The sequence below is a fragment of the Chlorella variabilis genome (assembly GCF_000147415.1).
Source record: "Chlorella variabilis unplaced genomic scaffold CHLNCscaffold_25, whole genome shotgun sequence".
NCBI lineage: Eukaryota > Viridiplantae > Chlorophyta > Trebouxiophyceae > Chlorellales > Chlorellaceae > Chlorella > Chlorella variabilis.
In genome coordinates, this window is record NW_005435063.1 from 452,159 (window position 1) to 475,248 (window position 23,090).

The 23,090-nt window shown below is 69.1% G+C and overlaps 12 protein-coding genes across 12 annotated transcripts in view; 8 read left to right on the forward strand and 4 right to left on the reverse strand.

Moving 5' to 3' along the window:
• CHLNCDRAFT_27302 (hypothetical protein) overlaps positions 1–1,102 on the reverse strand; it is a gene marked incomplete at both ends in the record, with an annotated part of 2,160 nt that extends 1,058 nt beyond the window's left edge. The window contains 4 exons of the mRNA XM_005844054.1: positions 164–215; positions 399–500; positions 717–897; positions 1,005–1,102. Coding sequence (XP_005844116.1) covers positions 164–215; positions 399–500; positions 717–897; positions 1,005–1,102 — 433 coding nt within the window. The remainder of the gene's footprint in view (positions 1–163; positions 216–398; positions 501–716; positions 898–1,004) is intronic.
• Positions 1,103–1,772: 670 nt separating this feature from the next.
• On the forward strand, positions 1,773–2,560 carry CHLNCDRAFT_27401 (hypothetical protein; the record flags this gene model as incomplete). Its single annotated transcript, XM_005843962.1, has 3 exons — positions 1,773–2,136; positions 2,260–2,318; positions 2,417–2,560. The coding sequence occupies 3 exons, from the start codon at positions 1,773–1,775 to the stop codon at positions 2,558–2,560; spliced, it is 567 nt and encodes a 188-aa protein (XP_005844024.1).
• Positions 2,561–2,897: 337 nt separating this feature from the next.
• Positions 2,898–4,281, reverse strand: CHLNCDRAFT_27289 (hypothetical protein; the record flags this gene model as incomplete). The annotated part of the gene is made up of 3 exons (XM_005844055.1): positions 2,898–3,668; positions 3,775–3,876; positions 4,012–4,281. 3 exons carry the CDS (start codon positions 4,279–4,281, stop codon positions 2,898–2,900), a joined length of 1,143 nt encoding a protein of 380 aa, XP_005844117.1.
• Positions 4,282–4,480: 199 nt separating this feature from the next.
• CHLNCDRAFT_139571 (hypothetical protein) lies at positions 4,481–7,285 on the forward strand (the record flags this gene model as incomplete). Its single annotated transcript, XM_005843963.1, has 9 exons — positions 4,481–4,630; positions 4,740–4,835; positions 5,048–5,275; positions 5,445–5,663; positions 5,888–5,989; positions 6,144–6,288; positions 6,464–6,611; positions 6,811–6,940; positions 7,091–7,285. 9 exons carry the CDS (start codon positions 4,481–4,483, stop codon positions 7,283–7,285), a joined length of 1,413 nt encoding a protein of 470 aa, XP_005844025.1.
• Positions 7,286–7,607: 322 nt separating this feature from the next.
• CHLNCDRAFT_139572 (hypothetical protein) lies at positions 7,608–8,316 on the reverse strand (the record flags this gene model as incomplete). Its single annotated transcript, XM_005844056.1, has 4 exons — positions 7,608–7,618; positions 7,794–7,884; positions 8,061–8,135; positions 8,266–8,316. 4 exons carry the CDS (start codon positions 8,314–8,316, stop codon positions 7,608–7,610), a joined length of 228 nt encoding a protein of 75 aa, XP_005844118.1.
• Positions 8,317–8,909: 593 nt separating this feature from the next.
• Positions 8,910–11,022, forward strand: CHLNCDRAFT_59779 (hypothetical protein). Its single transcript, XM_005843964.1, has 5 exons — positions 8,910–9,070; positions 9,155–9,442; positions 9,582–9,690; positions 9,842–10,749; positions 10,890–11,022. Exons 1-4 carry the CDS (start codon positions 8,918–8,920, stop codon positions 10,120–10,122), a joined length of 831 nt encoding a protein of 276 aa, XP_005844026.1. The 5' UTR covers positions 8,910–8,917; the 3' UTR covers positions 10,123–10,749; positions 10,890–11,022.
• A 2,077-nt stretch (positions 11,023–13,099) lies between these two features.
• Positions 13,100–13,897, forward strand: CHLNCDRAFT_139575 (expressed protein; the record flags this gene model as incomplete). Its single annotated transcript, XM_005843965.1, has 3 exons — positions 13,100–13,160; positions 13,321–13,405; positions 13,588–13,897. The coding sequence occupies 3 exons, from the start codon at positions 13,100–13,102 to the stop codon at positions 13,895–13,897; spliced, it is 456 nt and encodes a 151-aa protein (XP_005844027.1).
• A 30-nt stretch (positions 13,898–13,927) lies between these two features.
• CHLNCDRAFT_139576 (expressed protein) lies at positions 13,928–15,160 on the forward strand (the record flags this gene model as incomplete). Its single annotated transcript, XM_005843966.1, has 1 exon — positions 13,928–15,160. The coding sequence occupies one exon, from the start codon at positions 13,928–13,930 to the stop codon at positions 15,158–15,160; it is 1,233 nt and encodes a 410-aa protein (XP_005844028.1).
• A 287-nt stretch (positions 15,161–15,447) lies between these two features.
• Positions 15,448–18,396, forward strand: CHLNCDRAFT_139577 (expressed protein; the record flags this gene model as incomplete). The annotated part of the gene is made up of 5 exons (XM_005843967.1): positions 15,448–16,824; positions 17,360–17,387; positions 17,538–17,641; positions 17,747–17,851; positions 18,103–18,396. 5 exons carry the CDS (start codon positions 15,448–15,450, stop codon positions 18,394–18,396), a joined length of 1,908 nt encoding a protein of 635 aa, XP_005844029.1.
• A 194-nt stretch (positions 18,397–18,590) lies between these two features.
• Positions 18,591–19,404, reverse strand: CHLNCDRAFT_27369 (hypothetical protein; the record flags this gene model as incomplete). Its single annotated transcript, XM_005844057.1, has 4 exons — positions 18,591–18,695; positions 18,876–18,964; positions 19,104–19,167; positions 19,342–19,404. Coding segments are annotated over 4 exons (321 nt in total), but the record flags the coding sequence as incomplete, so codon positions are not given.
• A 570-nt stretch (positions 19,405–19,974) lies between these two features.
• CHLNCDRAFT_139579 (hypothetical protein) lies at positions 19,975–21,483 on the forward strand (the record flags this gene model as incomplete). The annotated part of the gene is made up of 4 exons (XM_005843968.1): positions 19,975–19,980; positions 20,221–20,346; positions 20,543–20,772; positions 20,916–21,483. The coding sequence occupies 4 exons, from the start codon at positions 19,975–19,977 to the stop codon at positions 21,481–21,483; spliced, it is 930 nt and encodes a 309-aa protein (XP_005844030.1).
• Positions 21,484–21,890: 407 nt separating this feature from the next.
• The window catches only part of CHLNCDRAFT_139580 (hypothetical protein), a gene marked incomplete at both ends in the record, with an annotated part of 1,560 nt that continues 360 nt past the window's right edge, over positions 21,891–23,090 (forward strand). The window contains 3 exons of the mRNA XM_005843969.1: positions 21,891–22,373; positions 22,622–22,737; positions 22,992–23,081. Of these exons, the coding sequence (XP_005844031.1) occupies positions 21,891–22,373; positions 22,622–22,737; positions 22,992–23,081 (689 nt within the window). The remainder of the gene's footprint in view (positions 22,374–22,621; positions 22,738–22,991; positions 23,082–23,090) is intronic.

Below are 23,090 nucleotides of genomic sequence, written 5' to 3' on the forward strand. Positions count from 1 at the left end.
CACAGGCAGGCTGGCGTGGATGGGAGGAGGCGGGGCAGGGCACCAGGTGCCGAGCAGGGGCAGCTGGGTGGGAGGGTGGCTGCCGGGGGGGGGGGCACGTGGGGCGGGCTTGCGTGGGCAGGGCAGCAGCGCAGCTGCTGAGTCGCCGGCGCCGCCTGCCCACCCGAGAAGCGGGCGCGCTTGATGACCAGGCGCGGGTTGACCTCGGTGCAGACCTGCAGCCAGGCAGACGAGGGGCGCCGCAGGCGGCGTGCACACGCGGTGAGGATCCCCTCGGGAGGATGTGTGAGAGCCGTGGTGCTGGATGTGGCCCCAGGACTGGGCTGAGGTGGCAGATGCAGGCCAGCCAGCCAGCCAGCCGGGCAGGCGGGCGGGCAGGCCGGGCGCGCCTGGATGACCTCAAACGCGATGTTCTCCCCCTCGCGGTCGCAGTCCAGCCACAGCACCAGCCAGTCGCAGGAGCGCGCCAGCTGCTGCAGGTTGCGCTTCATCTTCTCGTTCTCCCCCTGCACGGCGCGGCGCGGGCGCGGGCGCGGGCGTGGGGTGGGGTGGCGGCCGCAGGGCAGCCACGCGCGAAGCGCAGCGGCGAGGCCCGGACAGGAGGAGCAGCGGGTGCTGCCCGCCCGTCTTCGCAGGCGCCACACCTGCACCCGCACCCCGGTCCCCCCTCAGGCAGCCGGCCCACCCACCCGCCCACCTACCACCTACCCACCCACCTTGGGCACGCCCTTGAACACCTGGGCATCATACAACTCGCGCGGTGCGCAGCTGTGCCAGCCCCGCACTCGCCCCTCAAACTCCAGCTCCAGCAAGTGGCCCGCCACCGAGGTGAACACCATGTCCGCCTGGCGCCCCGCCACGGTGAAGGGGAACTCGTAGATCTTGCAGTAGGTGGCGCTGCGGGTGGGGGGTGGGGGGCGGGGTGGGCGCAGAAGAGGGGCAGGGTCGAGGGGCAGGGAGCAGAGGGGGCAGCGGCGGGAGGGCACGAGGCCCGCGGCGCTCACCAGGAGTTGGACTGCCGGCAGCGCCCGTTGCTCAGCAGCTGGCTGACCGTGGCCGCCACCTTGTTCTTCTCCGCCACGTTGAGCACCCGCATGCTGCCTGCGCCTGAAACCGGCGGCCTGCAGTGGCGGCGCCTACCGCTGCTGCCGGGCGCCCCGCCGCCCGCTGAGCGGCCTACTACGCGCTGTGGCTGGTGGAGCACGCCGCTCTGTCTGATTTCAGGCTCGTATGCGCTGCCAAGCTCTCGTTCCGCCCTCCTGCGCCCGCAGCGCCGCCCATTCCCTTCCCTTGCCTGCAGCGGCACTGATCACGTGGTGCCTCGATCCCCACCCAGCGCTAGAGGCAACTGCAGGCCTGGGAGGGCTCTCTTCTGCCCAAACAAACCGAGCCGTAGCAGACGCAGCAGGCATTGCCTTTGGCGGCTTTCTCTTGCCAATTGCCTATTGCATTGCGCACCTGTGCATGCTGCGCAGCCTAATCATAGCTTGCATGGTCCTCCTGCACCCCCCACACGTCTGCTGCCTACGCCCCTTCAAGCCCTCAGCGCCGGCAGCCGTGCACCCTCCCCCACCCGGCGCAGCAGGTCGCGAGTGCGCCGCTGCCAGCCGCATGACCCGCGCAGCGAGCGGGAAGCGGGGCAGCGGAACGGCAGCAGGAGCGGAGCCGACGCTGGCCGACGTCACCGCCCTGCTGGACCGATTCTCACATGCGCTGCCCAGCCTGGTGAGTGCGGTGGCGCAGTGCACAGCATCATGGGCTTGGTGTCTCTCATGGACATACGGGTTGCGTGGCAGGCCTGCCCCTGGCCGAATAGCACACAGTTGCAGGCAGGCCCTTCTGGCCTCCTGCTGCAGGTCGTGTTTGATCTGGACTACACGCTCTGGCCCTTCTGGTGCGAGATGTTCACGGCGGCGCAGACCCCCTGGCTGTACCCGCACGTGCCAGCCATCTTGGAGGGGCTGCAGGCCAGGCGCATACCCCTGGCCGTCGCCTCCCGCACCCCCACACCCCACGTGGCCAATGCTTTCATCAACAAGCTTGACATCCGGCACCGCTTCTGCAGGCAAGCCCAGCCTAGCCGGACTTGCCTGCTGCGGGCCAGCAGCCAGCCAGGGTCCTGCTCCTGCTCCTGCCGTCCACGCCAGCCTGACCCTGGTGTGCTGCTGGGCGGCTACCCACTGCGTGGCCTTGCCTGCAGCATCCAGCTCATCCCTGCGGCAGACGGCTTTGACCAGCACTCTGCGCAGAAGGACAAAGCGCACCTGCCCAACATCCAGTGTGACACGGGGCTGCCCTTCACAGACATGCTCTTCTTTGTGAGTGCGGCCGGCAAACGCGCCACCACCGCATGGGCGCGCCTCCTGCCTGCCCGGGTGGCTGCTCACGCCCTGCCTGTTGCTCATGTCATTTGCAGGATGACGAGCATGGCAACATCAAGCGGGTAGGGCGCCTTGGGGTGGTCAGCATTCTGGTGGACACATCCACCGGGGTTTGCTTGCAGTCGCTGGAGCGCGGGCTGCAGGCGTTTGCAGACGCCAAGCAGGCAGCCTTGCCGTGATCGGCGCAGCAGCCGGGATGCGCCCCTGAGCTACGTTTGTACTGAAATGCTTGTATTAACTGCGCCCTTTCAATTTTGTACTGATAGCAATGTTTTGTCCCTGCAAACTGGCTCTTGACACCTTTCTTTCTCTGCTCGTAAGATCTTCCTTCCTGGCTCATAAGATCTCCCTGCCTGTCCACACAGCCACAGCCCGCCGTGCTCTGTGGTGCACTTGTTGTTATTCAACACAAGGATGGACGCCAACTGGCATGCAATACCTCACAAATCATGAGGTTGGGCCAAACTGGCATGGGAGCCATGGCCAGAGCCCGTCTGCCTGGCCGCCCCGCCCAGCTCAGTAGCTGTTGCGCAGCAGCGCCCACTTGAGGCGCAGCTGGTAGGCCAGCGGGGAGAAGGCCCCCCGCAGCATGCGCTGGTCGAACAGGTTGAAGCCCGCCTGCTCCAGCGCCTGCAAGTACATGGCGGCCGCCACGGCGGGCGCAAAGAGGGGCCGCGCGGCTGGCGCCACGTCAGCCGCCAGCCGCCGCGCGTCGTCCAGGTGCTGCTTGGCGGCGGAGGCGACGGCCAGCGTCACGTCGCGCAGCCCTGGCGAGTCGCGCCCAGCCAGCACGTCCTCATCCCCCACGCCGTGCCGCTGGCACAGGTCGGCGGGGAGGTATACCCGCCGCTGGCTGCCCAGCGCATACGTGCCGCGCAGCAGGCCCACAATGCCCACCGCCTTGCCCAGGTGCGCCGCCCCATGCTCCGCCGCCGCCGCCGCTCCGCCTCCTCCTCCTGCAGGGCTGCTGCCGCTACTAGGCGTGCTGCCGCTGCCGTCGTCGCTGCTGCTGCCGCCTCCAGCGCCAGCGCTGCCTGCGCCGATGCGTGCAGCCTCCAGCTGCAGCAGCAGCAGCTGGCCCGAGGTGCCCTCTGCGTACCGCTCCACCGCCTCCAGGCTGGCAGGCTGCGCGTGGGCCAGCAGGTCCTCCTCTCGTGTGCTCACCATCTGCTGCAGGCGGTACCGCGTCAGCGGTACCACGCGCAGCACCTCTGCCAGCGCCGTCACCACCGGCTGCTCCGGGGGCCGCCCCTTGAAGCAGTCGTTCACCGCGTCGCGCCACCACTGCTGCGCATGAAAAACGCGAAACGAGGAGGGGTCGGCACCAGCATGGCACGGGGGGAGGTGCCTGGGCCAGCTTGCGGCTGGTCAACCCGCCGCCCGTGTCACCCACCTGGCACCGCATGAGCACCAGCATCTCCGACTTGGCTTGCTGGCTGATCAGGCCTGTCTCCACGTTGAACGCCCGCAGCGCAAAGATGGGAGCCCTCAGGGGCTGCACGGCGCATGCCAGGCAGGTGATGACTTGTCAGCGCTGTAGCGGTGGAGAGGAGCGCAGGCGCCCAGCGACGATTTTTATGATGCGGATGCATGCCAACCGCCAGCCGCCAGCGCAGTCGTGCGTACCAACCTTGGGCAGCTGGGTGACCCAGAGGTAGTTTTCGTAGTCGTGCTTCTTCACCTGCTCCACGCAGTAGGCAAAGGCCTTGCGGATGTCGGCCGGTGCCTCGCCGCCACTCCCAGCGCTGCCGGCGTAGCAGCGGCCGCCGCCCACGGCGGCAGAAGCGGCGCCGCCGCCGGCAACGCCATAGGCGCTGCTGCTCAATTGGGACAGCCCTGCTGCACACTGCAAATGCTGGCTGCCGTTTGCGGTGGCTGCCAGGCAGCGCCGGGCCAGCATAGTGGGAAATGCGATGATGCCGCCTTGGCGCACTCAGCGCCTCACGATGTCACTGCACCCTCGACACACCGATCGGACGATTGGGTTTGCTGAGAAGCCGTGGCCCGTTTATGTGTACTGATTTTTTGTATGTACAAATTGAATGCTCGCCCAGCGCGTTGCCTGACAATTCGGCATTAAACCGGCGCATCGGTCAGGGATGGCGGAGCAGGAAGCGAAGAAGGAGGAGCAGGAGGCCGGCACCCTGCTGGTGTGTGGAGCCACCGACTTCTATGGCATCGGGCGCACCAAGGAGGTCCGCCCGGAGTACCCCAACCTCTCGGTGCCGCACAGGCTCAAGGCGCTCGAGGTGGGTGCCTCATCAGAACATCACCGCCCGCCGCTCCCGCCGCCGCGGCCAGCTCCGCTCGCCTGCACCAGCCGTGGGGTCCAGCCCGAGGCTGCTCTGCCCTCTGCAGGGTGTTAAAGTGGCCTTCATTGCGGCGGGGTCCTCCGCTTGCCACTCCATCATCGGCGACGTGAATGGCGTGTGCTACACATGGGGCCGCAACGAGGTGCGGAAATGATGGATGCTGCCGCCAGCCTGGATTCAGCCTGCCAGCAGCAGGATTCTGCGGACGCAGCACATGCCTGGCCAGCGGTATGCCGCGGGCGGTGCTATGCTGCGTGGCCGCCCGCACGCTGCCCGCCACGTTTGCTCCAGCTCCGCTGCACGCCCAGCAGTTCCGCCCGCCGTGCCGCCCCCCGCCGTGCCTGCCGCCCGCAGAAAGGCCAGCTGGGGCTGGGCGACACCATCAATCGCAACAACCCCACTGTCGTGGAGGGGCTGCGCAACAAGAAGATTGTCGCGGGGTCAGCCGGCAAGAGCCACTCCGCCGTGGTGACCGCCACGGGCGAGTCGTACACCTTTGGGCTCAACCAGTACGGCCAGCTGGGCACGGGGCAAGTGAAGAAGCTCAAGGGGGCAGAGGACATGTCGCTCACGCCGCAGTTGGTGAGGCGCAGGCGGGCCGGGGGTGTCGGCGGAGTTGGCGGGGGCGTGCGGCGGGGGCTGCGGTTGCAGGCGCGAGCGTGGTGCATGCCCCTCGCTGCCTCTCTGCCCGCCCGGCTCGCCCCCAGCCACCCCACCGTCTCTACCCACCCACCCACACACACACACGCAGGCGCTGGTGTCCAAGTGCGGCAAGGTGGGGTGCGGCGTGGACTTCACGATGTGGCTGTGCGACGGCAAGCTGTGGTCGGCGGGGTGCCCGCAGTACGGCCAGCTGGGCCACGGCACCGACCACTCGTACAACGCCGCCGACAGCAGCGTGAAGATGGTGTTTGAGCCGCAGCCGCAGCCGCGCATCATCGCCTCGCTGGCGGAGAAGACGGTGACGCAGGTGGGGGCGGGTGGCAGCGGCGGTGGTGGTGGCGGTGGTGGTGGGTGGCTGGGAGGGTGGCTGGGAGGGTGGCCTGCGGGCCGGCGGGCTGGCCGGCGGGGCTCCCACCAGGCCTTTGAACTGCTGCTGGAGCAGTGCTGGTGCACAGCAGGGTGCCTGCTCGGCCAGGGGAGGCCACTGAAGCGGCCGCCTGCTGGGCAACCCCTGCTCCCCCGGTGATGCAGGTGGCTGTGGGGTACAACCACACCATCGCAGTCTGCTCCGACGGCGGCGTGTGGACCTGGGGCTTTGGCGGCTACGGCCGGCTGGGCCACAAAGTGCAGCAGGTGCGTGGCAGCAGCCCTGCCGCACCGCGGCCTGCTCCTGTCAGCCAGCGGGGGGCATGTGAAGCGCTGGCCGCGGGCGCGCCATCCCCGCCTCGCTGCCTATGCCCTTGACCGCGCCTCCTGCCTCCTGCTCCCCTCCCTCCCCTCCCGGCAGGACGAGTTCAAGCCGCGGCTGATCGAGGCGCTGACGGGGCGCATCACGGTGCCCGCAAACGCGGTGGTGGCGGCGGGTCAGACCGCCTCCTTCTGCACCATCGTGGGCGGCCAGCTGTTTGCGTGGGGCAAGCTCAAGCCCTCGGGTGAGGCTGCGCTGGCGCCGCCCTGCTGACCACAGCGTGGAGTGTTCCCGCCGCGTGCACGGCGCCGCTGCCGTGCAGTGCGAGGGTATGTGCGAGCGCATGTGCGAGCGCCTTGCCTGCTCCTCCTCCCACCCCTGCGCCCTCTCACCCGCCCGCCCCGCTCTCCTGCCCCCAGGCGACAACCTGATGTACCCTGTGCCGTACGAGGGCCTGTCGGGCTGGAACATCAGGAGCCTGACATGCGGCAGCAGCACCTTTGCTTGCGCGGCGACCTACGGCGCCGAGAAGTCGACCATCACGTGGGGCCACTCCAACGGATACAGGTGGGGGCGGCCCCAAGGGCTGGGCTGGGCTGGGCTGACACGCCTGCTGGCGCACCGCGCCGGCGCGGCTGCTGGCGCGGCTGCTGGGGACCCATCTCGCCCCCTGGTCCCGAACTGCCTGCCTGCCTCCCGCCCCCCACCTGCCCGCCCGCCTCGTCCTCTGCTCACCCCGCCTGCCGCGCCGTGGCTGCGCCTGCAGCGAGCTGGGCTACGGCCCCGCGGGCAAGAAGAGTTCCGCCAACCCGGACAAGTGCATGGCGCTGGAGGGGGCGCAGACGCTGCAGGCGCGCCTCGCCGCTGGCCGCTGGCCCCGCAGCAGGCGGCAGGGGGTGGGGGCGCGTGCGGCCAGGCGGGATGCTGCCCTGCTGGCCACCTGTCGAGGCCCAACCCAGACTTCAACGCCCATCGGAAACAGGCGCGCACCACACCACCAGGCGCTCATGTTCTCGCACCTCCCTTCCGCCCGGCCCTCCCTGCAGGTTGCCATGGGCTTTGGCCACAGCCTGTTCCTGGTGAAGGAGGGCGATGCCAAGGCCGCCGCCGCACCCGTCTGGGAGGCGCCGTGCGAGCGCGACGAGTCTGCGCCCACCGCGGGCGGCGGCACCAAGCGCAAGCCGCCCGCGGCGTCCGGCGGCGCAAAGAGCGGGGCAAAGGCCAAGGGAAAGAAGAAGTGAGGTGGGGGGGGTGTTGTGGGAGCACAGCGCGCCCCCAGGCCCAGGCCTGCAACCAGCGACTGCGCTGTACCGAGAGGCGAGCGGGGCGCTGGGCCCCAGCCGCGCCCCTCGCTGCCCGCTCCTTTCTGCTGCCCTCTGCTTGCATCGATTTGTCCGCAGTTGTGTCCAACCAATTTTACACACCACACTGCATGCAACAACACATGCCAGAGGGCACTGCCTTCCACCACAGCACACGCAGGCGGCATCAGCGCGCCGTGGCCGTCGGAGGCTAGTCCGGCACGGTTTGCTCGTCCTGCACCCTCAGGCTTGCTTCACCAGCTCAGGGCTTGTCTGCAGCACCAGGTTGTGGGCGCAGCATGCAGCTGAGCGGGGTTTCCACTGCGGTAGTGTGTGCTTCCGGGGCTGAGCCGATGGCCAGGTGGCGACCGCCCTGCCTACCACCATCCATGTGCCAGCCACCCAATGCCAGCCGCCACTCTGCCGCCCACCCACCCACCCCACCCACCCTGCTTGAGGTCCTCCTTAGCGGAGGAGCCCCCCATGCCCGCCTTCTCCTTCACGCTGTCGTACATCAGCTTGGCAGACTCCTTTGCGCCCTGCACACACGACGGTGCGGTGGCGGCGCGGGGCGGGGCATGGGAGCAGGGCAGGGTTTCAGGGCAGGGTTCCAGGGCAGCGCAGCATCGAGGGCGTGCATCTCATGGAGTGGGGCCAGCGGCAGGCTGCAGCCGGTCGGCGGCTGGAAGGCTGGCGGGGCAAGGGCTGCCCCCACCTTGGCCGCATTCTTAGCCATGTCCCCCACATCCTTGGCCGCCTCGGTGACATCGCCCTCCGCTGCGTGGCGGATCTGCAGCAGCCAGGGTGGAGGCGAGCGGTCGCAGCTAGCAACCTTTGCATCAGGGGAGGGGCTGAGGGAGGCCACTCCCCGACAGCTCATCCGTTCACTTGTGCTATGCAGAGAGAAGGGCGCCACCCACCGACTCCTTGGTCGCCTCATCCGTCTCATGTGCCACCTGCAGCACAGGCATCAGAGGAGCAGCAGATCTCCTCGGCTGGGCAGTCTTGGCTGAGAGTGTAACGCCCTGTCAAGGTGAGGCATCTAAGGTTGCCCGCCTCCTCCAGGCCAAACCCGCCTGCTGCGGCTTGGTGGTGCGTGTGTCTGCCTCCAGCTTGTCGCCAGTGGCAAAGCCTCGCGCGGCGCCGCAGCTGGCGGGGCACAGCAGCTGCAGGGGCCTGCCCAGGTTGCGTGCCACGGCCAGGGACATGGTGTGTGGAAAGCGTCGCAACTGGGGCAGAGAGGGACAGGAGGCACTGCGCAATGTGCGAAAAGAGCCTAGGCAAAGAGCCTCGGGCGAAGCGCCTGGCCGCCGTCCAGATCAGCGGCTTCCCGGCGCATGCACCACTAGTGATCCTGACCCTCAGCTGCAGAACAACCATTTTAAGTAGCTCAGGCATGGCCCATTCGGCTGCCATGTTACTTGGAGCACTGTGCTGGTGCCAAGCTCTTTCAGGCAGCGGCACCGCCGCCGCCACCTAGGCGCTGCCATTTCTGAACTCCTCACTCGCAATTCCGACAACTTGCCCGCCTCACTCGCAATTACGACAACTCTGCCACACTCACAAGGCACGATGGCACGGTTCTCTAGTGTCTCAGTGTCGGTGGACGCCCATGTCGGCTCGCTACAGCTCAATCGCCCGCGCAAGAGCAACGCAGTAGACTCCGCAATGTGGGAGGAGATCCCCAGAGCGCTGCAGGAGCTGGTGGCGCAGGGAGCCAGGGCGGTAAGCCCGCCCCGGCCGCCGCCGTCTGCGCGTCGCGCTCAACTCGGCTGGCGGCCCGACCAAACAGCCCCCCACCTGCTGCAGATTGTGCTGAGCGGTGCCGGCAAGAACTTCTGCGCCGGCATCGACCTGGACTCGCTGATGCAGTCGCAGCAGAGCGCCGGCGGCGACGAGGCGGCGGCCTGCGGCGGGCGCCACCGCTGGCGCTTCCGCCAGTTTGTCCGCGTGCTGCAAGACGCGATGAGCGCCTTTGAGGCGTGCCCCGTGCCCGTGATAGCGGCGGTGCACGGCCACTGCATCGGCGCCGGCGTCGACATGATCACCGCCTGCGACATCCGGCTGGCGACCGAGGCAGCCAACTTCTCGGTCAAGGTGAGGCACGGGTTCGCTGGAAGAGGCAGGCAGCCGTTGAATGCTCTCCCTGCCCCCCCCTTCTCCCTCCACCTGCCACTGCCGCACATCCTGCCTGCCTGCACACTGCCCGGCTGCCCCATCCCATTGCTGTGCACAGGAGGTGGACCTCGCTATCGTCGCCGACATGGGCACCCTGCAGCGCCTGCCGAGCATCGTGGGGCACGGGTGTGCGGCGGAGCTGGCGCTGACGGCCAGGAACTTCACAGGCGGGTGGGCAGGGCAGGCTCTGTGGGCCGGCATGCAGCCAGCCTCGCTGCGCCACCCTGTGGCCTCTGGTTTGGCCTGCTGCTCCCTCGGCTGCCACCTGGCGCTGCGCTCACCGCCCTGCACCGGCCCCCTGCTACCCCTACCAAGCAGGCGCCGAGGCCCAGAGCATGCAGCTGGTGAGCCAGACCTTTGCGGACCAGGCAGCTCTGATGGCGGGGGCGCTGGGCCTGGCGCGCCGGGTCGCGGCCAAGAGCCCGCTGGCGGTGGCGGGCACCAAGCGCACGCTGCTGTACCAGCGCGACCACAGCGTGCGCGACGGGCTGGAGTACGTGGCCGCCCTGAACGCCTCACTGCTGCCGCAGTCGGCAGACCTGGCGGAGGTGTTTGCGGCCAGGGCCGAGGGGCGGCGGCCCGTGTTCAGCAAGCTGTGAGGCGCGCGGCAGGGCACCCGACTGCCTGCGCTGCCTTTTCATGGAGCTGCACTTGTTGCTTAGTCTTAGTTTCTAGTCTTAGTTTGTTCCTGCCAGCCTGTCTTCCCTGCCCATGCGCTGCACTGCCATGTGGCTGCTGTGCCACCCTGTTTACCAATCAGCGGTTCCCAGCAAGTGCAAAGCAATGGAGACAAAGCTAGCAAGGACTGGCTGCCCGGCGCCTAGCGCTTCGAGCCGTAGCCGTGGAATCGCATCATGCTTCGCGCCCAGCCGCGCCAGCCAGCGGCCCCGCCCTGCTCCTCCCCTGCCGCCGCTGCCGCTGCCGCTGCCCTGATGCGCGCAAACAGCCCCAGCGGCTGCCTGCCCTGCCGCTCATGGTCCAAGCTGTCGAATGCTGCCGTTAGCACCAGCACCGACGGGTGCAGCCAAGCGGGGTGCTCGCTCTGGCTATGCCCCGCCCACTCCAGGCACCACCCGCCGATGTCGTGTGTGTGCGCCAGCGGCTTGAACAGCCACAGGTAGGAGGGCGGCAGCCAGGCCCTGCGCGCGCGGCACACCACCAGGCGGCTGGGGCGGCGGCTGCGCAGGCCCGTGGCCCCAGGCTCGGCCGCAAATGTGAGGTGCCTGCGCAGGGGCGGGGGACGAGGGTGAGGCAAGTCGCCAGGCCTGGGTGGCCAGCCTCCACCGGCATGACACAGGCGGCAGCAAAGCAAGCAGCTGCGTCAACCGGTGCCGCCGCCCCACCTCGGCCCGACGTGCCCCACCTGACCAGCGGCGTCTGCGTGCGGTACACAGTGTGCGTGTGCAGCCCCGCGGCGCTGAGCAGGCGCGCCGAGGAGGCGGTGGAGGAGCCGGGGTCCAGCTGCTGCGCCTCCAGCCGCGCCAGCAGCTCGCCGCCGCGCCCGTACACGCCAATCACCTCGGCAGGCAGGCGCTGCGGCGGCTGCTGGGGGCCTGGCGCCTGCTGCTGTTGCTGCTGCTGGTCCTGCGTTGGCCCTGCCGCCACGCCGCCAGCTGCACTGCCTGCTCCCGCAGCCGCCGCCTGCTGAGACCCGTGCTGCGTGCCAGTACCGGTACCGCCTCCAGGGTGGCCGCTGTCGCCTCCGCTTCCACCGCCTCTGCTGTCGCTGCAGGGCGGCGGGAAGTGGCGAACCGCGCTTGCCACTACCTCCTCTCCTATGTAGAGGTCTAGCACGTCTGGCTCCCGCTGCTCCTGCCCGTCCCGCTGCTGACCACTGCCGCCCGATTGCTGCTGCTGCTCCTGATGGTCCGTCACGGCGCTGGAAGCTGCAACAGCAACCGGCGCCGCTCCCCCGTGCTCCCCGCCTGTCGGCTGGGGTCCCCGCTGCTGCTGCTCCCCATCCCCCAACGCTGCCGCCGCCCGCAGCCCCTCCCTCAGCGCTGCTGCCGCCGCCCGCTGGCGCTCCAGCAACTCCAGCCGCCGCTCCCGCACTGCCCCCAGCACTTGCCGCCCGCTGACCAGCTGCAGCAGGTCTGGGCATTCGGGGGCGGCGCGCTCGTCTGCCTCGAAAGCATCGGGCAGGCAGCCAGAGTCAAGCTGGTCCAGGCGAGGCCCCAGGTAGGCGCGGCGCATAGCAGAGTGCAGCTCCCTGCAGAGCGGCGAGGCTGGCTGCATCAGCGGCAGCAGCAGGCTGGGCTGTGCGCAGGGACAACTGCAGCCCACCCTGGGCTGGCGCTTGACCCACAGCTGTAGCAGCAAGCCCCGAGGGCATCTCTGCTCCCCAGGAACACGCACCCCTGCAGCTCCTGCCGCACTCGGTCCAGCGCCGTGGCGCCGTCGGCGCGCGGCTTGAACACGCCGCTCAGCCCCCACGACAGGTCCACCTGCGGGCAAACAGGGCCAACAGGGGATGGGGCACGCAGGGAGCAGGCCGCGACCTGCTGCATGTCTGGCCTGCTGCATGTTTTCGTCAGGACCTTGGCGGCCAGGCAGGGCATGCGTGGCGGACCCTCGCCTCACCTCCACCTCCTCGTAGGCGGCGCCGGCGGCGCTCTGCACCCCGCTGGCCGCCGCGGCGCGCAGCACGCTGGGCCTGCTGCGGTCGCGGCTCAGGTCGTACAGCTGGCGGCTGCGCGGGTCCACCAGCACCTGGTAGGCCGAAATCAAGCGGGCTAATGCCTCGTGGCTGGGGGCGCTGTGCCCCGCCGCATCGGGGTGCAGCTGCTTGGCCCTCTGCGGTGAGCGGCAGCAGGTAGGCAGAGGTCTGCTCCGCTCCCGTCACCTCATCAACGGGTGGGGATGTGATGTGCAGCAGGTCAGCAACAGGCAAGCCACAGAACTGGGTTGGGAACAGAACAAGACTGAAGTGGTGGAGCCGCCCACCTGCCGGAACGCCGCCTTCAGCTCCGCCCGTGTGGCAGATGGCGGCACCCCAATGAGCGCATACAGATCCCCGCAGTCTGCAGAGGCGCTCGAGGGCGGTCCAGAGGCACGGCTGAAGGCCCTGGCTGCACTGGCGGCGGCAGCGGCGGCGCCAGCACAGACCGCTGCACAGGGGCAACCGGGCGAGGCCCTGCCCAGCTGATGCAGCATGGGCACCATTGCGGGCTTAGGAATGAAGGCAACATCGGTGGGGTTGCGCTCGCAGCCAGCTCATCCGCCACGTCCTAATGCAATGCCGCTGCCAAGCCAAACGCTCGGGAGTTTGGCTGGGTGCATTGTTTGCATCGCGGGAGATTGGCAGGGACGTGATCTTCTCGTCACAACCTTCTCCCATCCGATCCTCTCGCTGCGCTCGCGGGCCTGGCTGGTGAGGCACGCTGCTATATAAACCTCTCGTGGTGCTTCCAGCCTATGGGAGGGCGCTGGACCGCCAACAAACGGCACACGCCCCCCCCCCGCCGTGGCCGCGCGCCGCGACCGCTCCCGCCCGCGGGCCTGCCCCGTTATCTGCAGGGCAGCGCCGAGCCAGGCTGGAATGTGCATTCGTCCAGCGATTTCACATGGGCTACAGCCATGAGTAACCAGTTCCAGCAGTACTTCAACAGCACTGCGCCCCCAAACCAGCAGGCTCCCGGTGCGCCATGCCGCCTCCTGCGGTCCCTCGGACAGATGCATGCTGCTGCGGCCTGCCTCTCTGCCTCTGCTCCTTGTGCCAACTGTGGACGCATCTGGAGATCTAGTGCAACAGCATCAGCACGTACTCAATGCAGCCTGATCTGCTGCCCTCTTTACAGCCGCACCGCTGCCGCCGCCGACGCCCAGCACCACCACCTCGCTCGGGCCCTGCGTTGACCAGCTGGTCAACCAACTGGAGTACAGGTGCGGTACGGAGCCCCAGGGGTGGGGCTGCAGAGGAGCCTGACCCGGGGCCAGAGCCTGCCCCGGGCTGCCCACCTGCCTGCTTGTCTGGCACGTCGTGCCGTGGCGCCTCCTCAGGCGCCTTGTGCCCTCCCGGGCCCGGGATCACGCACCTCCACCCCCACACCCCTGTGCTGCCGCAGCTACCTGGACATCCCCCACCTGCTCTCCCAGTCAGACGAGGAGGAGGAGCAGCTGCCGCCCGCGGAGCGCCAGCGCCGCCGCCAGGAGAAGCAGCGGCGCGAGGCGGCGAGGCGGCAGGCGGCGCTGCGCCAGGCGCTGGCGGGGCAGGGAGTTGTGGGGGCCGCCCCGGGCTTTGACCCCACGCCCTACCAGCAGCACCTGCAGCAGGCAGCAGCCCAGCAGCAGCAGCAGCCTGGCTTTGGGCAGCAGCAGCAGCAGCAGTTCAGCTTCGGCCAGCCGCCATTTGGCAGTGGTGGCAGCAGCCACTGACCAGCTCCCATCTCTGCTCTTGACTGCGCTATGGTTGGCACTGGCACCGAGCTTGCCAACCAGGCTGCTGAGCTGGCAGCAGACGGGCAGTTTGAAGCAGCAGCTGCGGCGTTTGAGCAGGCGCTGCGGCTGCAACCTGGCGACGCTGCGCAGCACGAAATGCTGGCACAGTGCAGAATGGAGGCGGGGCAGGACGAGGCAGCGTACGAGGCGGGCGCGGCTGCCGTGAGGCTGCGCCCTGACTGGCCTGTGGCCCTGCTGACTCTCGCCAGGGCGGCCCGGAACTCGGGCAGGCTGAAGGAGGCAGGTGCAGCTTACAACCGCTGCCTGCAGGCTGCTGCCGCGGCAGCAGGAGCAGCAGCAGGAGCAGCAGGAGAGGAGAACGAGGATGTGGCGGCGGCTGCGCGGCAGGAGCTCGGCGAGGTGCGCCAGCTGCTGCAGCTGCAGCTGGGGCACCAGCTGGGCCTGCCTGGCCTGCGCCTGCTGGAGCAGCACGGCACGGAGGCGGGGCCCAGCGGCGTGGTGTGGGAGGCAGGCGCCCTGCTTGCCTGGTTCCTAGTGCAGCAGCAGCAGCAGCAGCAGCAGGCTGGAGGCGGCGCAGCTGGCCCGGGCAGCTGCAGCGGCTGCAGCAGCGGCCCGCCAGGGGAGCCGAACCGCTGCGGCGCCGCAGCCGCCCCTGCCCCGCCCAGCACCCACTGTGGCGCCATGATGCGTGGCAGCCGCGTGCTGGAGCTGGGTGCTGGCGGCACGGGCATTGTGGGGCTGGCAGCGGCCTGCCTGGGGGCTGCTGTCACAGCCACCGACCTGCCCGAGGTGCTGCCTCAGCTGCAGGCCAGCGCCGCGCTCAACCGCGCCATGGTGGGTGCAGCGGGCGGCAGCCTGACCGTCGCGACCCTCGACTGGCGCCATCCAGACGCGGCGCTGCTGTGCCCCCAGCCCCCGGCGCTGCAGTACGATTGGCTGCTGGGTGCTGACCTGGTGTTCAGCCCTGCGGCGGTGGACCCCTTGGCTGCCACTGTGGCTGCGGCGGTCCGGCACGCCGCGGCGGTGGCTGGCGGCGGCACCGGCAGCGACGGCACCCATGGCGGCACCTCCCTCAAGGTGCTCGTCTGCCACAAGCAGCGCCACGAGGAGGTGGACACGGCGCTGCTGGCGACGCTCAAGGCGGCCGGGGTGGCGCTGCGCGTTGTGCTGCGAGACGCGGGGTCGCGGTGCACCGTGCTTGCCAACGACGTCGCCTGCGTGGCGCTGCACTCCCTGTAGGTAGAACATATGCATGTAGAACATTCCAGAGCTTCTATACTGTACAGAACCATTCAATTTGATGCGTGTAACCTGGATGAGGAGGCAGGGAACCCAGGAGCGCGGCGCCTCCGTTGTGCGTGCTGGCCGACAGCTGGCGCCGCTCCACTGAACCCTCCGCAACACCTTGCGCCCCGCACATTTCAACTGCAGCGCCAGGAGGTCTCTTGGCGCGCTCCCGCGCGGGCTCTGGCCCAATCCTCGCTTTCTGTTGGCCCCTCGAACATCATCAAGCGAATTTTCAGCGAATGCCCGGCCTTCCTTTGGAATTCACGGTCACTGGGCTGCCCCGGGCCGAGCGGGCGGAGCTGCCGGAGCTTGCAGCGCGGATGCGCGCCACATACTGTCCCGCGCTGAGGGTGGGCTGCACGGCGGCGGTGGTGGTCGACCCCGATGCCAAGCTGAACTGGACAGAGGGGAAGCTGCTAGCGGCGGCCACCCACTGCATCCCAGTAGTCTCGTCAGCCTGGTTGACGGATTCTTTGGTTCACGGCTTCCTCCTGAGCATGGGTAACTATGTGGTGGCCCCTACGCGCACCAGCGCCGCCACCACCTCTGTAGCGGCAGTGCCTGGGCCAGTGGCTCCCTCAGCTGCCGCACAGGCCACTGCTGAGGCGCACGTACCGCGGCATGCAGCCACGCCTGCCAGCCCGGAGAAGCTGCGGGGCGAGGTGCGCCCGCCGCCTGCCAGCCCGCGAGCTGCGCCATTCCTGGAGCCGTCGGCCACCCCAGCAGCTGGTGGGAGCCCAGCGGGCACAGCTCAACAGCAGCTGCTGCAGCAGCCGAGCCATGCTCGCATGCTGGAGGCAGCTGCGGTGCAGGACCCGCTGCCATCGCCCGCATCCCCAGCGCAGCAGCGCACTGGCAGCCAGGCCGCAGCGGCGCTGCTCAGCCCGCTCACGTGCTCGCCGCTGCCTCTGCCAGACCTGTCGCCAGACCTGCTGCTGGCTGCTGGCAGCAAGCTGCGGGAGGCAGCCGGTAGCAATCCACGGACAGCGCCCAGCCCCAGGGCCCAGGAGCTGGATGCGCTCAATGCAGATGATGAGCGGGAAGAGCGACAGGAGGATGGGCAGGGGGCAGGGAGCTCGCAGGAGCAAGGGCAGGTGGCACGCGACGGCACACCCAACAGCTGCAGCAGTGACGCGCTGTGGGCAGCCAGAATGCAGCAGCAGGGGGAGGCAGCTGGGCAGTTGAACGACTCACCCAGCAGCTACAGCGTGGGCGGCACTGATTGGCTGGGCATGGACTCCGCTGCCGCCACACCTGCCGACAGCCAGCCAGGCGCGTTCCGACCTGCAAGAACGGCCTCCATCACCATGAGCCGCCACCCATTCGTCACATTCAACCGCGGCACCAGCAAAGTGATGCCAAGCAGTCCTGCTGGCACGCCCGCTGGCAGCGCAGCAGGGAAGGAACGAGGCCCAAACGCGACTGGCACATTCCCCAGCACTTCCCACTTCAGGCTGGGCGGCAGCAGCGGCCTGCTGTGGCAGCTTAGGCGACACAGCGAAGGGGGCAGCAGCCTGCTGGGCTCCCTCAGTGGCACGGGCACACCTGAACGCCCCGGGAGCGCCTCCCAAGGCAGCTTCAGCAGCCGGGGCTCTGGCGGGCATGTGCTGCAGCCGGTAGGGCAGCATGGCCAGGGCAGCGCTGGGGCTGGGCCAACGGAATGCATGCAGCAGCAGCAGGAGGAGAAGCAGGTGCTGCTTGGGAGCGCAGCCATTGGTGGCAGCCACAGCAGTTTACGCGGGGCCCAGATAGGGCCGGCAGCGCTGCAGCCTCCCCCTTCCAGCTGCTTCAGCAGGCGGTACTTAGGTGAGAGCAGGGGTCATTGCGACTCGCGCTGGATGCACTGCCAGCCCTCATATTCACCCCACACAGCTCCTCCCTGCAGAGAAAGCGGGGAAGGCAGCAGATCGCAGCCTGCCTGCCACCACCCTCATACAGCTCGGGCCTGTGGTGCATCACCCCGACGCCAGCACCCTCGAGGGCATCGCAGAGCGCCACTTTCGCGGCCGGCTCTCTTTCGGGGGTTCCCTGTTGTTCGAGGGAGCATGCCTCGACGGGGATGATGGCACAGCTTTCGAGGGGAGCGAGGGTGACGTTTCTGGACACAGCTGGCCCCTGACATTCCACCGGTCAGCGACCACGGTACCCCAGGGCGGTCAAGAGCTGACTTTTGAGGCAGGTGGGCGGAGAGAGCATCCTGCTGTGTGTGCTGTGGTTGCATGCAGGCATGGCTTCAGGTCGCTGACCGGGGGCTGCTGCACGCAGAGGAGGGGTGGTGGCGGCCTGCCCTACCTCTGTCTTTGCTGTGTCGTGCCCTGGCTCGATGCAGGGGACCCAGGGCATGGCGCCATCATGCTGTACGACATTCAGGATGATGGGCAGCTGGTGTACGCCAAGACTCTGGTGCAGTCCATCTACCAGCTGCACGAGGAGGTGTGCTTGGATTGGTGCTGTGTGGGTTTGGTGCTCCATGCTGCCTCTACCCGTGCCCATCTGCCTTCCCTGCTGCTGCCTGCTGCCTCACCCGCCCGCCCGTAGGCGTGGATGGAGCACCGCTACTGCTTCACCAAGCAGGACATGCTGAGCAGGCAGGAGTGGGCTGCCGCGCTCAAAAACGGCAACGTAAAGTCAGGCAAGCTAAAGGTGGGTGCCGTGCAAGTAAGCTGGGGTCCACACCCAAGGGAATTGGTGAGCGAGAGAGAGGAGGGAGAGAGCATTGGGCTGAGGCAGCAAGCAGCTGCATGGCCTGAACGGGCCAGCCTGCAGCGCCACCCAGCGCAGCAGGCACACAGAGGCACAGGATGCATGCTTCAGCCTGGCGAGGAACCCTGCCGCCCCACTTCTTGGCAGACAATAACCGGAGCTGCGGGCCGGCCCTGCCCCCGCCCCTGCAGCGCTACAGCATGGCGGATGGGGAGCTGCTGCTGAGCTCTGGTACCTACCACAGCCCCATGCACCTCATCAGTGGAGACTTCTGGCTCACCTTCCCAGGGCTGGTGCGGCAGGGCAGGGGCAAGGGCCAGACGGTGGGGCGGCAGCAGCAGCGTGCAGCGGGCGACGGGGCGAAGGATGCACCATGTGGCGGCCAGAAGCTGCCCACCTACACCTGCCGCAAAGGCTTCGACGTGGCGAAGCGGGTTCTTGTCCCGCTGCAGCGAGCGCTGGAGGGCTGGTCCAGCGCAGCCTGATGCATGTGCGTGCTGTGCTGGTTGGGGATCAGACGGGGCACCTGATGGGGATCAGGCATTGCAAAGCAAAGCATGTCGGGGCACCTGATGTGAACAGACTGCGGCGCTGAGCGGTCCCCCAGCAGACATACTCTTACAGGCAACCAGCAGGCAGCTGGAGGGGAGGCATGCGTTGGTTATCAGTTTGCCGCCCCCTACTCCTCCGTCTTGCAGCCCTCCAGCGCCTTCTTCAGCTCCCCCTTCTGGTGCATCTCGTGCAGGATGTCGCTGCCGCCCACAAACTCGCCCTTGATGAAGATCTGCGGCCCGGGGGGTGGTCGCAGGCATCCTCAATGGTACCACTGGCATTCCATGCGTGCTCCTCACCAGGCCAGGCCCTCGCACAAGGGCCGCACCCAACTGATTCCAGAGCAGCCCTCCATCACACGCGTTGCCAACACCTCAGCCACCCGCCCTGCCCCCCACCACCACACACACACCTGCGGGATAGTGGGCCAGGCGGTGAACTTCTTCACGCCCTCCCGCACATCCGGGTCTGCCAGCACGTTGCGGGAGCCATACTCCACGCCTGCAGGCCCAGGCAAGCCAGCACGTCGCGCCGGTTGATCATCCGCCTCCTGCCATGCGCAGCTCCGCCAGCGGCGCCTCCCTTGCTCACGGCCGCAGGGCAGGCATCATCGCCACCGCTGCTGCTGCTGCTGCCTCACCGTAGAGGTTGAGGATGGCGCATGCCATGTTGCTGAAGCCGCACATGGGCGCCTGGGGCACGCCCTGCATACACACGAGTGTGGCGGGGCAACCGGGGGGCTCGTACCATGTACAGCCCAAGTGCCCTGTCGCCCAGCGGCAGCCAAACCTCAGCGCAGGCGCCTGGCAGCCTGCTGTGCTGCAGCTCTGCGGGCGCCGTGGTGTGGGTGCTGCAGGCCCCGCAGCTGCCCGGCGCACCTTCATGTAGATAAAGACGTCGTGCGAGGCAATATCCTGCTCTATGATGCCCTCCACGCCGGCCGACGGCGCCGCCTTGACCTTGGGCTTGAAGTCATCATGGCTGTCGTCGTGTGTGGTGAAGTGCCGGGCCGTCGCCAGGCCGCCTGCGAAGGATGCCAGGCAAGCGGGGTGTCGGCGGGCGGGGGCAGTGGCAGCGGCGGCGGCGGCGGCAAGCGGCAATGTGCCTCACCGGCGCGCTGCAGCTCGGACAGGCCACCTGCACGTTGCGCTGCAGGCAGGAACTGCCTGGCAGACGTGAGTAGACGCTGCATTGCCGCTCCCAAGGGTTGGTGGGCTGTGGAAGGCAAGGGGCGGTCTCAGACGAAGTTGATCAGTGAAAGGATCTGAATGGCGAGTCTGAGACAGAGCAGGCCGCCGCAACAGGCGTGTTTGGGAATTGACGAAAAATCGCCACGCTGTCAATCGTCTGGAGGCCTCGTCTGGCCTGCCCACGCTTGCTGGAACCTATCCCAAATCGTGTGGATCGTGTGGAAATCTGGGAGGCCGTCTGCACTCTGGCCAAAGCGAAGATGTCGGCAGGCACTCAAAAGGCACGCTGCCCAACGCAATTCGGGACTGGCAGTGCGATCCATGCATGTTGGGGATCAAGCGCCACCCAGCCCCGTCGGCCATCTGGCGCCGGGAGCTTCTCGCTGGTCTTCCTGCACGAACGGGCAGTCCAACGGCCTGCGATTTGCCAAGCAGCGTGGCAGCAGTAGCAGCGCCGCCTCTCTCTCCCGCAGAGCCCGGGGAATGCAGCACGGCGGACGGCGGCAAGCTGCCGGTGGCCAGCGCCTGCCCTACCAAGTTCAACTCCGCCTGCTGGCCTGCCCGCAGGTGCTGCGCAAGCTGGCGGCGTCGCTGGCGGCGGGCCAGTTTTACGAGGCGCACGAGATGTTCAAGACGGTGTACTACCGGTACCGCACGCGCAATCAGCACGAGGAGAGCTACCAGCTGTGCCAGGTCAGTTGTGTTTGTGCATGCATTTCTGTGCTGGTGGGTGGGTGTACGGCTGGGGGAAGGATGGGCAGGGCAGGGAGCATGTGGAGTTGGGGCTGAGCTGCTGGGTTGCGCTGCTGTATGTGTAGGCGCTGCCGCATGCGCCCTCTGCCGCCAGTGCCAACCGCCTGCCCCGTCGCCACGCCGCGCCGTGCCGCAGGAGGGCGCGCGGCTGCAGCTGCGGCAGGGCCAGCTCAACTGCGGCGTGGAGCTGTGCATGCTGCTGGTGGAGGCGTACGCCGCAGACGGGGCGGCCCCCAGCGAGGAGGCGGTGGCGCGTGTGGCGGCCCTGATCGACGCCTTCCCGCGGCAGGGCCGGCCGCCCGCGGAGGACCCGCCGGTGCAGGAGTGCGCCAGCTTTGTGTCGGCGGCCATCAAGTGGCTGAGAGGGTGCGCACCGCTGGCTGGCGCCCGCGCCGCTGGCGCCGCCAGCCTGGCCGCCGCCGCTGCTGGCGCTGGATGGTGCGCCCTCTCAACCCCCTCGACCCCTCTCTTGTCTTCCAAACCTCCCTGCTGGCTTCCCTGGGGCGCAGGACGGGGGACTGGCTGCACGAGGCGCAGCTGGAGGGGCGGCTGGCGGCGTACGTGACTGCCAGCCTGGGGTGGCAGGGCCTGGGCTTTGCCCTGCCGCACTACGCGCGCGCCGGCGACGCGGCGGCCATGGCGGCGGCGGTGGCGGCGGCGGCGGCCGAGGGCAGCAGCGAGGAGGAGGAGCTCTTTGTGGCGCGGGCGGCGCTGACGATGGCGGCGGCCAGGCCGCCGCCCGCGGCGCCCGCCTCGGTGGCCCGCCAGCAGCAGCTGGACGCGGCGCGGCACCTGCTGGGCGGCGCGTATGCTGCGGCGGCGGGGCACGCCCCTCCCGACACCCCGCTCCTGCACTTTGTGTCGCTGTTTCTGGAGGCGATGGGCCGCGGCTCCCCCGATCTGGCGCAGCTGCTGCAGCAGCGCTACCAGCCCAGCATAGAGCGCGACCCCGCCCTGTGGCAGCTGCTGGACAGGTGCCGCTCCCTGCACCTGCCCGCCGCCGCGGGCGGCGGCATGGGCGGCATGGGCGGCATGCTGTCCGACGTGCTCGGCATGCTGGCGCAGCCGGCGGGCTGATGGCTGGCGTGCGCTGCCGCCCCGTGTAAGGCGTATCTTGGTCAGAAGCAGGCCGCACCAGAAGGTCAGGGAGAGAAGGCGTGGGAGGCAAGGCATGGCACATCAGGCGCCGCACATCCGCCAGGCGGTGCCGCCACGCAGGCCGCCAGCTCCTCCCAATCCCTCGCGATAAGGGCGGCTGCCCAGCTGCTGCCGTGCGGTCCGACTTGCCTGACCGGTGCACCGAGCGTGTGTGCAGCCCAGGAAGGCGGTGTTAGCCCCTCACCACCACTTCACACGGCAGCTGCAGCAGGGCGTGCCCACAGCCTCAGCGGCCTGCCACTGGTGCATGTGTGCTGCTTGGAGCCCCGTGAGCAGCCCCACCGCGACTGCGCAGCTGGCCTCAGCGTTTCGCTCCTCGAGCAGCCATGCAGGCCTGTCCAGCCTCGCTGGGCGCTGCCTCTGGCCTGCCCAGCAGCCTGCGCTGGGGCGCTGAGCGGGGCCCCGCCCAGCGCGCCGGCTTCCCGGGCCAGGGCCCGCTGCCGCGGCGGCGGCGGCGGCAAGCCTCCGACCTGGCCTGCCGCACCGTGGAGCACCACGGCGGGCGTGCCGCCGGCGGCCTGCACGGCGTGGAGCCCGGCGCCGCGGAGGCCGACGTCTTTGGCGCCAACGGCGCCGCCGCCGCCGCCGGCCACGGCCACGCCGGCCCGCCGCCGCCGGCCGCCGCCGCGCGCCCCAGCCTGCCCACCGAGACGTTCAAGCAGCTGCGCCACGCGGTGCTCACCTCCCTGGACATTGCTGACAACGCGGAGCACACGGTGGACTATGAGGACGGCAGCGCAGAGGTGCAGGAGGACATCCTCCTGGAGTCGTGCCCCTCCGCCAAGGAGGTCGGCAAGTCGGTGTTCGAGGTGCGGCGCCGCGGGCTGCCTGCCAGAGCTCGCCAGAAACTGGAGAAGTGTTCATCTTCGCGGCTGTGGCGGCCAGCCGCTGCCAGCGCGGGCTGGGCAGGGCGGGGGCCTGGGCAGGAATGGGGCGCGCCACGAGCGGCGCCAGCTGGCGTGTGCAGCGGGGGCCGGGGCCGCGCATCCTGCCCGGCCGGCGGTGCCGCTGCGTCACGCCCGCCTGCCTCTGCCCGCTTCCCGCCCCCCGCCCGCAGACGCTGCGCATTGACCAGGCGGGCAAGACGCGGCGAGTGTATGTGCGGCGGCGAGACCTGATCCGCGCCCACGGCCTGCAGCCCCGGGACTTGCGCAGGGTGGACCCATCCCTCAGGTGGGCGCCCGCGGCGCTGCGCTGCGCTGCGCGGCAGCCTGGTGGTCCCGCCTCCCCGCCAAAACGGGGGCCGCCTGCCGCCCGCCATCCCGCGGCGGCAGCCTGCCCCCAGCCCACCCAGCCATGCCGCCTGGCCCCGACCCAGCCAACCGTGCCGCTGCGTCCTCCCCCGGCCATGCCGCGTGCCGCCTCTCCCTCCCTACTTTAAGTGCTCCCCCCGCGCCCTGGCCCCCTGCCCCCCTGCCTTGTGGCAGCCCCACCAAGGTCTCCCCCAGCGTGACGATCAAGGAGGAGTGCGTGCTGCTCAACATTGGCGGCGTGCGCGCTGTGGTCACCGAGGACAAGTGCCTCCT